The sequence below is a fragment of the Chrysoperla carnea genome, chromosome X (genome assembly GCF_905475395.1).
Source record: "Chrysoperla carnea chromosome X, inChrCarn1.1, whole genome shotgun sequence".
Taxonomy (NCBI): Eukaryota; Metazoa; Arthropoda; class Insecta; order Neuroptera; family Chrysopidae; genus Chrysoperla; species Chrysoperla carnea.
The window spans coordinates 36,293,167-36,308,164 of record NC_058342.1 but is presented as its reverse complement, the minus strand read 5'-3'; the positions used below and the strand labels follow the sequence as shown (position 1 = coordinate 36,308,164).

Genomic DNA, 14,998 nt, shown 5'->3' with positions numbered 1-14,998 from the left:
TAAATTCAATGAAAAGGGTCGGAAAATAATGGTGACTAATTTGACACATTATTTTCACATCATAACCTAAAAACGTAGCGTGATAGAAAAGTTTATAAGCGATTTTCATGTTTAACAGGTTAAATGTCATAGAAAATAGCTTATATTATTCATTCTGAAAGCCAATCGTGTCGCAAATAACTGTAAATTGCGTATAATATACAAGCATTGTAAAGTGAGCTTTACTGTGACGTTTGTTTATCAAGAGAGAACAAGTGAATCACAGATGCATTCTTTATCATGTTTACCGGTTCTTTTGAAAAAAGATCCATTTACTGATGCCATAATTAGTCATACAAAATGATTGATTGCAAAATATTATGCAAATATTTGATAAGGAATTTTTTTTTTCAATCAACATAATATTATTGAATTAAACTGTTATAAAAAAAGCGCGCTAAATATAAAATTTGATAAATGCATATAGAAAAAAGTGTGCGCATGAATTCAGGGTTAAAAAAAACATTAATATTAATATTTGTATTTATTGCGGGGGTTTTGAAAGATATTTTTAAGTTTTTAACACAAAGCTAGTGTGTTTTCATCTCGAAAATCGAAATAAAAATTAAATATCTTTTCTTTTTTTTTTCAGATATCTTTCATAATAGTCACTTCTTTGACGCTAACACAATTCGAAAGAACTGGATGATCACACTAACCCAAAGCATTTCTTTGATCCTTATTCAACTTACACATTTAATCGTACATTTTAGTTAAGTTTGGGGTTGCTTCCCAATTTATGATACAAAATTTTGATGATTCTTTGTCAAAAATATTCGCATCGTTTTTTGCGAATGCGAATGCGAATATTCGTCCCATCACTAATACATATAGATGGAATGCAAGTTTTTGTTATCATTTTATAAATATATATTTTGTTATTTAATAATTTTTATTGTTATTTTAAATAATATAAAATAAAATTGATAAAATAAAACTATATAAGTACTGTATTGTTATCTAAATTGCTAAAATCGAAATACAATATTTTTGATAATAAAATTTAATTATTTTTAATTTTAAAACATTAATATTATTTAGTTTAGACTAAACATTTTATAGATTTAGACCAAGAGCCAACAGATCAAAACTTTAAGCCCAAGTTCGTAACTAGACCCCACAAATATTGATGCTACCAACAAAATTTTGGTATAGATGTTCATAAAATCACCCAATTAGTCCATTTCCGGCTGTATGTCAACACAATAACTCAAAAAACGAAAAGAGATATCACAGTAAGGTTGAGTTCGTAAATGAGCAACATAGATCAATTGAGCCTTGGGTCCGTAAGACCCATCTTGTAAACCGTTAAAGATGGAACAAAAGTTTAAATGTAAGAAATGTTCCTTAAAAAAAAATAAACAATTTTTGTTTGAAACATTTTTTCGAAAACATCGCTGTTTACCCGTGAGAGCGCAAATTATATAAAATTGTATGTATGTATATATCTTTGACTATCTCTTTTTACTTACGTGACGTGAAAAAACAAACGATAGCGTAATCAACGTCTACACATGGTATTTCAATAATTAACTCAGTTAATTATTTGGTCCACTTGTTTTTCCTGAAACTGAATGATCTACTTTTGAAAGATATTATCCATTATGGCTTTCTGACATGTCATAATTTGTATTAATTATTTTAAAAAAGCTACTTGATGCGGTCAACGGATACTTTTTAAATCCGGATTAGAATTACTTATAATTTGTCATTGTTGTTAATTTTAACACAAGGTCACTATCAATCATAAATTTTATAAATTATGTGACTATTTTAACAAAATTATTTATTGAGAAATGTTCTAATTATCAGGTCCTAATCATAGATAAAAATATAGTAGTGGGAAGTCCTAATCACTCTATTAATCCTATTTTTTGTTATTCCATCTGTTGGTCAACTTAAGAGATATTTTTAAAAAAATTGTCCGCGCATTTTCTTGATGTATTTAATAAATATAGTTTTGCAAAACTAAAATTGTTACTTGGGTCAACATGACCCCAATGAAATTAACTACCTTGTTTTGCATAATTTTCAATTTAGAATAATTACAGTTGAGTCTCGACAATTTAAACTCCTTTGAGTAACGTAGACGAGTAAAAAAAAATAATAGGAAAATGTAGATTTATGAAATATTTACAATAATATTAATAATTGTTAAATAAGATTTTACATATAATAATATTTCATAGAATTTTACACCTATTCAAATCGAATAATAAATAATACTTTGTTACTAATTATTATTAAAAAACATTATGAAATATTCATATTCATTCTTTCAATTCATTATTGTGAATATTTAGAAATCAAACAAAACTCATAATGCTGACATCAAATTATTAATTATTAAATTATACCAAATAAATATTAATCAATTTATAGTTTGATCTATTTCAATTCATTTTTACATTATTTATCTAATGACGAGAATTCAAATATTTAAACCGTCAACACTCGCATCAGCATCATTCTACACATGCGTCAAATATTTCGCTCGCTAAATGTTAAGTTTAAAAATCATAACCTCTACATAATTAAGTTTTTTTAATTTACTGAGGACGGTTTATATTAAATTAACGAAAGTACATGAGTAGGTGTGAAAATTCCCTGTAAATAAGCTGAAAAATCAGAAAAAATCGTATTTCGAACACTTATATACGAAAATATGACTAAAATGTTTGCTAAGAAGAACAAGAGGTTCGCGATTTCGTGAAAGATCCTTACAGATCACCACACTGCAAATATTTACAGAATTACAACCACTACAAACGAATGATTTGATAGACGCCATTTTAATCATTCGAAATTATTGGGAAATCAATCATATTTCTAGTGTTTGAAAGTGACATTACCCCTTAACATATAATATCTGATTGCAAATTGAAGAATTACAGTATCTCAATGTTGAATGTATTAAAGAACTACAAAACAATAAGACCTGTATTACATTGGACACTTCAAATAGTGTTGGGTTCAATAATGAACGATTCTAAAATCGATTCGATTCGATTTAAATTCTTTTCATTTTTTTATTAAAAATTTTATTCTTTCTTATCGTCTTAAATTGTCAAGTTATAAAATAATTCACCATCAAAATTGAAAAAATATTTTTTTTAAATTCGTGGCTCCACTACCGTGCTCATACATCCTTAATTAGTCAGGCACGATGGTTTTTTTCTTTTGTTTTCAATAATTTATTAAGACAACCCAACTCCACACTCAACCCAACCCCCTCCTTTGTTGAGGAAATCGAAATAAAGTCCTTGTGGTTAAAGATTTAGAAGTAGTTTATTGTCAAAAATGTGAGTCTATATATATTAAATAACTGCTGTCAAAGCATTATATAAATAATAATTTGACATACATACTTAGCGCGTGTAAGTTCATTGAATTAAGCAATATTATAATTACATATTTTCAACAGTTTTCGTTTCACAATTCGTTTTTTGAATCAAGCACAAACGTGTATGTTAAGTGTAATGTGAAACAGGCTTTACATAAGAATAAGTAAATGGTTTTAAGTAAGCGGTTTCTATTTGAACATAAATATTGTTCATATAATTGAGTTTGATTAGTGGGAATACGGTGACGGTGACGGTGAATAAATTTTAAGTGCTTCAATTTTACAATAAGTCTCATTTTTAAACTAACATTCAAATATCAAGCCCTCAACTCAATACCATCATAGACATATTACAAACAGATCACAGATATAATTCTATATAATTCAAAATCATTCTTCTCCGAAGAAAAATCCATAAAAGACAAGCTAGAAGATAAACGCGTCGAGTTGTAGCTTTCATTTTTCCTCAAGGAAGATTGAAAGATTCACCAAATTAACTTCTGGTATCATTTTAATTACAGAGCAAATTAAATTCTTGGAATTCAATCAATCTCGAAAACGGCTAAAACGATTTTCATAAAAATTTGTATGTAGGGGTTTTTGGGGGTGAAAAATTAATCTAGCTTGGTTTCATTTTTTGAAAATGGCGTTTTATCCGTGTTTTCAGCAATAACTGAAACAAACTGAAAAATGTGACTCTTACTGCCATCTATTGGCGAGTAGCAATACTATTTTTTTAATTGGGAGCAACTAACTGCTTTACCGACACTAAAACTTTAAAGATAGGTTTCAGTAGATGGCGTTGTTACACGATTAGTATGCAGGGGGGTTTTGGGACGAAAAATTGATCTAGTTAGGTTTCATTTTAAATAAATAACGAGCAAGGCTCGTCCATCCAGGTACTTACATTTATCGTATACAAATGAGCTTTACCGCCCCTCTATTGGCCTCTAGCACCCACAAGGGAGCGTTGTCAACCACTTGGGGAAACACTATGTTAGATGAATTTACAAACTTCAAAATTTTACAGCCTAAAAATTTATGCCAAAGAATAAGATCAACAGTAGAAAAAAAAAACATTAAATTTAGGGAGTAGAGATTTGGTGATAAGGACAGGGGGCCATTCTGAATAAATAATTATCTGATTGTTATTTTCTATGCATCAATAATCGCATGACCTTTACATTCAAATTTACTGAAATAATGTTATCATTGAAATCGATTTTAGTCTAGGCGCTCAGATGAAAGGATTACATTTGGCTAATAACCATTACCGCGTACAATTTTATGGGCCAATTTTTAAGTACAACAAATATTTTAAAATATATGTTATATATACATAACAAAGTTAATTGTTTAAATACTTATATATTGAATTGTGTTTCAATGTATTTTTCTTTGAAACTTGTGAAATATCTATTGAATTTATACAAAAAATATTTCGAGAAGATTGAACATTTTTTGAGTACTTTCTTTTTGAAGGACTTTCAAAATATATTTTCCTGTTTTGGAAACAATCATATTCCTTCCCTTAAAACGAGTATTAAAGAAGAATCTACAATTGCCTAATCTAAAGGATATCGTTCAGCCCTAATAATTATAAAATAAAAGAGAGGTAGACCAAGAGTCATCTGTACCCTCCTTGAGAACGACCTCTTTCCCAAAGACGAGACCGACCTGTTACCCAGAAAATCAAATGAAGATAATTGAAGAGAATGAAGAAATTATGATAATTTTTGAGGGTGTTTTTCTACTTTTCCGAGGGGTGCAATGAAAAAGTTTTAGTTTTACCTTTCAGCCAGATTTCCACTATCTTATTTAGGAGTCTTTTATTACCTCAAGAGTCTTTTATTACCACTTGGATTATAAAACAAAAAATTATTTTTTATTATTTAGCGCAATGAAAACTTAAATACTTGAAAAAAGTATGTTTTTTAAATTTAAATTTTGGATTGTTTCACTTGACAATTGAATTGAGAAATCTTCCTCTATTTGTTGAAGTCGGTTAAAAAGAATAAAATAAAATAAAACCTATGAGAAAAAATTGAAAACTAGCTTAAAACAGAATATAGTGTAGGTTTGATTGGATTGGATGACGGACAACGAATAATATATGAAGTACTCCAGAAATAATGTAACACGGAAAGATTAATACGGTAGTGGAACCTTCAATAATTTTTATGATTAGGACAATCGCAATCGGCGCGAATCATCATCTTAGGTATTTATATTTAATATTGAGTGTTGAATCCATACCATACCTTACTAAATACTGAATACTTATCATGGGCTAAATTAATTGAATCGGTTTATTTTTGTTTTAGTCGCGCTAAAAGACTTTTTACTCATACTTCATACAACAATCGCTTGTCGCATCATTTGAATCGTTCACCCTTCTTAACATCGCGATCGTTCATCATTCTTCAATCGCAAACAATATGGGTTTAGCATTCAAACGCATCAATTAATCGATTTTTTTTGGACATTTTTTTTAAACAATGGCTTTTTAAAAACTTTTTTTATTATTTTGTGAATTATTTTTTATTTTTTATTTTTTGCAAATTGATTTTTAGTGTTGTGAAAATTTTTGAACAAGTGTGTAGTGATTAAAAAATGTTTCGGATAATGTCGATGAAAAAATGGAAAATTTGAAAATTGTGTTGACTCAAGTGAAAATTATCAGATGACAAGTAAAATGTAAGTGGTATCATTTTTTATTTTTTTCGGGGATTTCAAGATTATTGTGTTTTTTTTTTTTTTTGGGAGTTTGAAGGAGTTTGAATTTGGGCAGTTGTTTTCTGTTGAGTATGGCGCAAACATTAAGGTCGTTTTAAATCGCCTACACGAGTTGCAATTACTCTATGTTAACAGTTTAACACCGTAAACTGGACAGGATATTTGCTATTATGTCCATTGTTCAATGACATATATCATTACTTGATACATATATCTAACAAATTTAAAATTACAGTTAAACCTGGTTTTATTTATTATTCAAATTATTACCTTAAAGTTGATCCAACATTAATACATATAAATCTGAATTGTTGATATTTTATTTAAGGTAGTACAAGCGTCAAAGTAAGTTTAGACTTGTTGAAATTATTTGTACCTTATGAATTTTGTTATAACTTCATGAATGTAGACGAAAAATAAGAATAAAATTTTTCGAAATCTGTCTTGATTTTCGCAATATCGAAAGCTAAATAATTAAACCAAATTTTCAATTTTCGATATTTGGAAAATTACTCTAGATATCGAAAAATTTTATTATTAATTTTCGTCTTATATTGTTAAGTTATAATATAATTCACCATCAAAATTGAAAAAATATATTTTTTTTAATTTGTGTCCCAATAACCGTGCTCCTACCTCCTTAATTAGTCAGACGTGCTCCTACCTCGTTAATTAGTCCTTAATTAACGGTTTTTTTTGTTTGTTTTTTTTTTTTTCAATAATTTATTTAGGTTTTTTTTAAATTAATTTCCACCGGCTAGTTTTGGAGAAATCTATGAAAACATATCATCGATTTACCGTTTTCCCATAAAACTAAAGTTAAATATGTCTATCCTTATATCTATCGAAATCGACTCTAACGATTTTAATGAAAATTCGTTTACAGATAGTATTTAATATAAGAAATTTAAATTGATTAGTTACACGCCTACAGAAACGCGGATAATGTGAAAAACAAAATTTTCCAAAATATTTATGTAGTAGCGTCATCTTGGTAGCGATTTTCAAACTATCGATTTTTTGTTACGATTTGACAATTACAGATGGCACTGTAGTTCCGTTAAATTTAAATTTAAAAAAAATTATGCTGGTGTATTCACAGCATACTTTTTGTGGAGGCGCTGAAAGCTCTTTGAGTAAAACAGATTATCAGTCTTCCCTATCTCCAGCATATAATTTATAAAGGTAAAGATCTTTTTCACTCTGATGCTTATGCCTTCGATTAGCAATAAAAAAGCACTTGTAATCAGCGCCAAATAATTAAACTACAAGCCAATACCATTATAGATTTCCGAAATTTCATTAAACATTTTTATTAGGCCCAAAGTTAATCTGAGTAAGTTGAAAGAATAACTTCAAACACATTGTAATAAAATTTATTCGATGAATCTTGGTCGAAAAATCTAATTTACGATAAAAATTTGCTTTGTTTGAGCAACGGTTAAAAACGTGCTTAGTGCTTTTTGTCTAGCCTTAAGTTAGTATTGACTAAAAATAAGAATCGTAAAATAATTACTGGCACGATTTTTAGATCAAAATTGGAATAAAATATTTCAAGCAAATTTCTCAGAAATAAAATGTGAGCATTGTTCACACTGTGTCCCAAAAGTTATAACCCCATTTAAAAATGAAATTAAATTTTTGGGCTAAAAGTTTCAAAATTGCCCTTCTCGAGCTCATAAATTTCTGTTTTGGTCCTTTCTCAGGTTCTCGACAAAGAAAACATATTTGAAATGAAAATCACCTGTATGGGACCACCTTGAAACAAAAAAATTTCACTTAATGAAAAGATATTTGATACGTATTAAGTTACAGTAAAACCTATTTATAAGAAATATAAATATTTGAAGCATCTAAAAATAAAACTCCACATTCTGATGTCAACTCCACAAAACCTCCATATAAAGATGTATATTAAAAAAATTATTGTTTTTATTTATTCAAATTTTCGATGCCGGTATAATATGTGTGCCTTTGAAACTAATATTTTTCGTTTGAAGATCATTCTTCGATTAAATTTAGTTATCGAGTTTCAAGCATATGTCAACTTAAGAAAAAACACCGTGTATATGGTATGAGTGTAAAGGGCGGCAAATATTATTTTTTTTCCGGAGCGGCTAAATAGCAAGATCGGATCCTTCGTAACGCATTCAGTTATTTGAGCCATCAAAGATGTATTTAACGACAAATTTTTTTCAAAGTTAAGGTAAAACGAGCAACAAGTATTTAACCGAGCAACAAATAGTTAAATATAGAAAAAATTAACTCTTAATTAATCGTTTACTTTCATCACATTCTCACAAAATTCGTTAAATTCGAAACCTTTATCGTAAATGGAGAAAATTTCGACATCGAATTTTCGAGGTCGAAAACATAACCTACGCTTACATACACACATATAGACGTACATAGATCAATAATTTGAATTAACAAAAAAAAAAGTTTTGTAACAAATTACGAGAATTTTCGGATACATTCCGTACAAAGTACAATCGAGAATCCACTGACAATGACGTAATAATTAAATCGGGGGTCGCGTCGTCGTCACCACTAATACACATAGAAATGTTTTAAATCGATAAAAAGAATTCATTCATAGAGATGATGAAACTAAGCCTAGGTATTATAGGCGCTATCAACATCAAATCCAACTCACACTCAAATGTTCACTTCTAATGAGTGATTCCATATGTGACTGACACTACGTATTTAACTCAAAATACGTTTTATTTTGCGTCATATATTATTATACCCTGTATATATGTAATATATCAAGGTATACTAAGTTTAGTCCCAAGTTTGTAACTAGAGCTTAAAAATATTGATGCTACCCACACAATTTTGGTAAAGGTGTTCATAAAATCACTTCATTAGTCCATTTCCGGTTGTCTGTCTGTCCGTCTGTGTACAGGATAACTCAAAAATGAAAAAAGATATAAAGTTGAAATTTTTACAGCGTGCTCAGGCCGTAAAAAGTGAGGTCGAGTTCGTAAATGGCCAACAAAGGTCAAGTAGAACAAAAGTTTAAATGCATGAAATGCTCCTTATAAAACAATAAACAACTTTTGTTCTATTCTATTTCTCAAAAAAATGACTAACAGTTTTATAACGATCGTTTATTTAATAACCGCTTTTGATAAAATGGGTATTTTTAATGAAACAATATGCGTCATTATTAGTAACGCAAAGTATATCTTAAGACGGCCATCTTGGGATTAGTTTGACGCCTGTATAAGCTAGTCTAATCGAACGGACCCATACAATTACAACCCTTAACTTAAAGTGAAGAGAGAGTAACAACTGAAAACAGTTGACTACAAGATGTAATCGAATACACATGTGTACGGTGAAGGTGATTTTAATCATCCCTTAAAAAATAAGCAGGCAGAAGACACACACACATTGTGAAAGAAATCATTTGAAGGGCGAATAAAATTATTATGTTCTTTGCTCAAATCTAACAAACTACTGCACCCAAAGTGACCCAAGTCAATTAACTTCATTTCGAAAATATGATGAAAATTCAATTATTTGCAATAAATACCAAAAATATTTATCGAAATATAACGGTAAGTGAGCTGATTAAAACTTCACCAAACTACCCCTACCACCTTTATTTAACCTAACACAAATCACGTTTTTCAAAATTCCACATGGAACATTTTTGTAATTTAATTCCATCTCGAATTTATTTAATCGTCTTAAATTACAAAATTACAAATTGAAAGAATGTGAAACCACAGTTTTATCAAAACTAATTAAACTTTTATTAATTATGATTGTAAGTAGACAAAACAAATATTTATTTATTTTTTTTTTAGCTCTAATCTTTATTTAAATTCACACAGAACAACGCAGGTGGGCTTAACTTAAGCCAAATCACCAAACCAGAGCTCAGCTCACTTTAACTCAATTACCGTTGGTTCAGTTTATTTGAAATTTGTTACTTCTCAACAGTCAAAGAAAACTCAACTGTGATAATCAGCAAATTTTTTCGCTTTGCTTCAAATTTTTAGTGCTGGAAAAATGACTGATCCTAATAATTTACCCGATATGTTACGAAAACGTCACAGGTTTTGTAAAGTTTTTTTAAAATTAATTCTTTAATCTTACTAGTTTTGTTATTTTAGTTTGACATGTCAAAAGTAGATTAGGTTTAAATGGCGGGAATTATTTGAATTTATCAAATTTAAAAAGTTTTTAATTTACTATTAATAAAAAACTAAAATATAGCTTTTTTTGCACGTACATAATTTGAAATTTTCTAAGAAATTACCAGAAATCGTTCTTTGTGTGGGATTTAGGACCTTATCTCAAAAATTATTCATTCAATCGTCAATTGAATCCGATTTTTGTATTTTTTTCAAATCATCAAATCAAAATTATCTTATTGGAGACCAAAAATTTTGTTCAATGTTTTCGAATTTTATCCTTTACTCTTCAACCTCTCAAAAAAAAGGACAAGATCACAAAAAATTTTGCGTTTAGGAAAACTTCGGGTTTTTTTGAGTTCAAATTACTCCAGAAAATCCTTAAAACAAGTCCACTATATAATAATAATGGGGTTTAACCTCCGTTTCTCTGACAGAGGCCACCCCCAGAGGCTACGCTTATAACAGAGGCCACCCCCATCATTATTTGTTGATCTTTATTTATTTAATTACAATTACATTTTGATGTGGGTGCCGCCCTATTAATCATAATTGTTCACACTGCCGCTGCCTGGATTCGAACCCACAACCTATGTCTAAATGGACAAACGCCTTAGACTGCTCGGCCATTTAGGCTCTCAAAACAAGTCCACTACATCGACTAAAAAGTGGCCAAAGAGTATCTAGAATGAAATAAATAGTGTTTAATCGAACATTTTGTATGGTTCAAATAAATTGAAATGATGTATATTTATATGATTTTAGCAGCAGGTTGTCCTATGGGAGTGGGTCCAAGGACAGCCGTAATCTGCAGCCACCCGAAGCTCCCGACAACTACAACAGCTGCATCGACAACGCTCAATCCCCACATAATTTATTAAGTGATATTGGTGATATAAAAAGCCTTCGAACAAAATCACCAAAAATGTCGCGTCAATCATTAAACGAACCCTCAACCGAATTGGAATTATCAAATTTAATGGAACAACATGAAACTACAAATGATAATCTAGAATTAGCCAACACAAACACTGAATCTCAAGCGAACACAGCCGTGGAACGTGATCTCATCTTAGCATCTGAGGATGAGGTCCCATCGTCGGCCAAGAAATTACCGGACATTGTTGTGGAAAGTCAGATGTGCGATAATTTGGACGAAAACAAAGAAACTTATTTAAAAACTGCTATACAAGTTTTCATTCCATTTTTAATTGCTGGCAAAGGCATGGTTGGTGCTGGATTAGTTTTGGATATTGTACAGGTCAGTCACTATTTCTTCACTCTCCCAATTATCCAGAATTTTGGTAATAAATTTTGATATTTGTTTTCAGCATTGGACAGTTTTTGAAAACATAACTGAATTGGTGATATTAGTGCCAGCATTGCTTGGATTAAAAGGTAATTTAGAGATGACCTTAGCGTCACGTTTATCAACGCAAGCGAATTTAGGGCACATGGACACACCAAAGCAACAATGGAGTATGATTGTCGGTAATTTAACATTGATACAATGCCAAGCGATTGTTGTTGGGTTTCTGGCATCTGTGGTGGCTGTTGTTATGGGAGCGATCAAAACACAAAGTGTACAATTGGATCATGCGTATTTATTGTGTGCTAGTAGTTTAGTAACAGCGAGCGTTGCTAGCTTTGTACTTGGCTTAATAACAGCCGCGGTGATCGTGTTCTCTAGACATTGTAATATCAATCCAGACAATGTGGCAACACCGATAGCCGCAAGTTTAGGGGATATCACCTCATTAACGTTACTATCTTGGATCTCAACGATTCTGTATGATTCAATTGGCAAACAGGACTGGTTAGCACCGTCAATTATAGCTGGTTACGTCTTAGTTACACCGTTGTGGATTTGGATTGCCAAAAAAAATGTCCATACGCGAGATGTTCTTTACAATGGTTGGACGCCAGTTATGGCTGCCATGCTAATTAGTTCTTTGGGTGGTTTAATTTTGGATTTTATGGTATCCAGATTTGAAGGAATTGCTGTCTTTCAGCCGGTGATTAATGGAGTCGGTGGTAATTTGGTGGCTGTGCAAGCAAGTCGTATATCGACTGCGTTACATAAAGAAGCCGAATTGGGTACATTGCCAAATACGAGTGATGTGGAGGGGGTCGATGCTGACACGGTTATTTTTATTACACCTGTTGCTGGATTTTGTGGCAAAGGTACAAATTTTTATAAATATTCTTATTTTATGCTCAATTATTTGTAATATTATGGTTATGATATCAACTTCCCAACTTCATAACCTCAAATACCAAACATATTTTTCTACATTTTGCATCCAGAGTTCATTAAAATTGAGTTAGAGGGTTGGAAATTTTTATGTAAGTGTCTTTTGCACCACTTTCTTCCAGCCCTTTCATGTAGATACTTCTAGTGTTCAAAATCATGACATGAAAAGACTGCGGACTAAGACTAGTCATGGTTCCATGGAACATTATAAAAATAATTGATTTTCTCTTTTTAATTGTTACTCAAATAATGAAAATATATGTTTCATGCTTTCATTTTTTCCACTAGCTAATTGTAAGTATAAAAATTGTGAGTTGTCAGGAATTTGGACACATCCAAAAATATTATCGAATAATTACACTAATTATGGTTTTTTATAGGTCCTCATGCGCGTACCACTCGAGTTCTAATGGCAATGGTGGTTCCCGGACATATCATATTCATTTATACCATAAATTATATCAAACAGGGAATGGCAGCCTTAACAGCTTTATTTGTGGTTGTATATCTATGCGCTGCAGTTCTTCAGGTAAACAAAACTATTACAAAAACTTCTTTCATACATCGTCCAATATTGGACCCTTATAAGATATCGTTTATAACGACAAAACGCTTATTATAACCAACTGACAAGGTTCTGGCTGAATCCAAATGTAAATGCATGTATAAAGTACAGTTTATACCAACATTGGTCGCAAAAAAAGACTTGAGACACCCCAATCAGAACCCTTGAATTATTCAGATTGTCTTTTGAAAATCAGCCTTTCATTTTCCCCAGAGAATAATGATTTTAGGGAAAGAATCGTCAAATGAACTTTTAAAAACATAATAATTACTTATCACAGGCGGGTTGAGACACCTCAATCCAAGGCTTTAGTGTTTTAAAGATTGTCTTTTGACGACCAGACGTTTTTTTCATAGAGACGGATAATTTTAGTGAAAAATTCATCAAATTAGTTTCTAGAAACATAAAAATTTACTCTCAGGGTCGAGTTGAGACACTCCAACCCAAAACTATGGTTCTCAAACCTCTCTATTGACTTCCAGGGATTCATTTTTACCATGAAGAAGGATAATTTTAGTGAAAAGTCTATTAAATTAGTTTCTGGAAACATAATCATAAATTTTTGGGTCGGGGTTAGACTTCTTTCATTGTTTGCTTTTTTACAATATGGCGTCTGGTGGTCGCCGTATTGAATTTTCATTATTGCCATATCTTCAGTAGCACTCGCAAGGTTAAGATAAATCGATTGACGTCTTAAGCATCAAAATCGGTCCACGCGTTTGGTCTCTATTGCACCACATAGGAACACATGTACATTCTTTTTCACAATATGGCGTCTGTTGGTGGCCATATTGAATTTTCATTACTGCTCTATCTTCAATAGCACTCTCAAGGTTAAGACAAATCGATTGACGTCTAAAGCACCAAAATCAGCCCACGCGTTTGGTCTTTATTGCGCCACATAGGAACACATATACATTATTTTCACAATATGGCGTCTGTTGGTCGCCATATTGAATTTTCATTACTGCTCTATCTTCAGTAGTATTCTCAAGGTGAATACAAATCGATTGACGTCTGAATCATCAAAATCGGTCCACGCGTTTGGTCTCTATTGCACCACATAGGAACACATGTACATTCTTTTCACAATATGGCGTCTGTTGGTCGCCATATTGAATTGTCATTACTGCTCTATCTTCAGTAGCACTCTCAAGGTTAAGAAAAATCGATTGACGTCTAAATTATCAAAATCGGTTCACGCGTTTGGTCTCTAGTGTGCCATACAAGAACACACATGACCACTCCTTTACGTTTCTCAGTCGGGTAAAAATTAATATTACAATTTCTTTGTTCCAGGTTGCTACCTTGCTATATATCGCTCATATTATGATACATTGGATGTGGGCAAGAAAAATTGATCCAGATAATTCAGCGATACCATATTTGACATCATTGGGAGATCTACTAGGCATATCTTTATTAGGGATCGCTTTTCAGTTGCTGTATTTAGTAGGGGATCATGAATTAACCGCTACTGGCAAATAGTTTTCTATCTAAACATTTTACTCATCAAAATTTTGTAGTCATTTCCAGGAAAAATTTTGATTTTTTTTTTGTATCCCATTTTTAGATTTTATTTCTCATAATTGCCTAAAAAAAGTCAAAGAAATACAAAATATTTGTAGTCTAGATAATCTCATACTATTACCAAAAAAAAAAATTAGCCTAAAGTATTATTATCAAAATATCAGTATAATTATTTTCAATTGTTCCTTATTAAAAAAAAAAAATTGAAAATCGACAATAATGCCAAAAAAAGGGAAAAATTATTAGTAAAAAAAAAAAAAATCTAATAGTCATCTGAAAATAAGATCATAGGACCATCTTCGATAGTTTAATCTAGGAGTCTCGCCAATTTTTACAAGCTTTTATTTAGTTTCACATGCCCCGTTGTCTTGTCTGTAATT

General features: G+C 30.8%; 1 protein-coding gene across 7 annotated transcripts; it reads left to right on the top strand.

Annotated features, from left to right (window-relative positions):
* Window positions 1–6,028: 6,028 nt before the first annotated feature.
* LOC123302630 (solute carrier family 41 member 1-like) lies at window positions 6,029–14,640 on the top strand. Of its 7 annotated transcripts, none has more exons than XM_044885657.1 (6): window positions 6,029–6,079; window positions 11,035–11,530; window positions 11,601–12,453; window positions 12,812–12,817; window positions 12,904–13,052; window positions 14,388–14,640. In XM_044885657.1, exons 1-6 carry the CDS (start codon window positions 6,066–6,068, stop codon window positions 14,574–14,576), a joined length of 1,707 nt encoding a protein of 568 aa, XP_044741592.1. In that variant the 5' UTR covers window positions 6,029–6,065; the 3' UTR covers window positions 14,577–14,640. The 7 variants fall into 7 exon arrangements, with proteins under 7 accessions (XP_044741592.1, XP_044741594.1, XP_044741593.1 ...); XM_044885659.1 differs by lacking the exon at window positions 6,029–6,079 and adding an exon at window positions 9,432–9,687 and having other exon boundaries at window positions 11,038–11,530; XM_044885658.1 differs by lacking the exon at window positions 6,029–6,079 and adding an exon at window positions 9,432–9,687.
* Window positions 14,641–14,998: the final 358 nt, after the last annotated feature.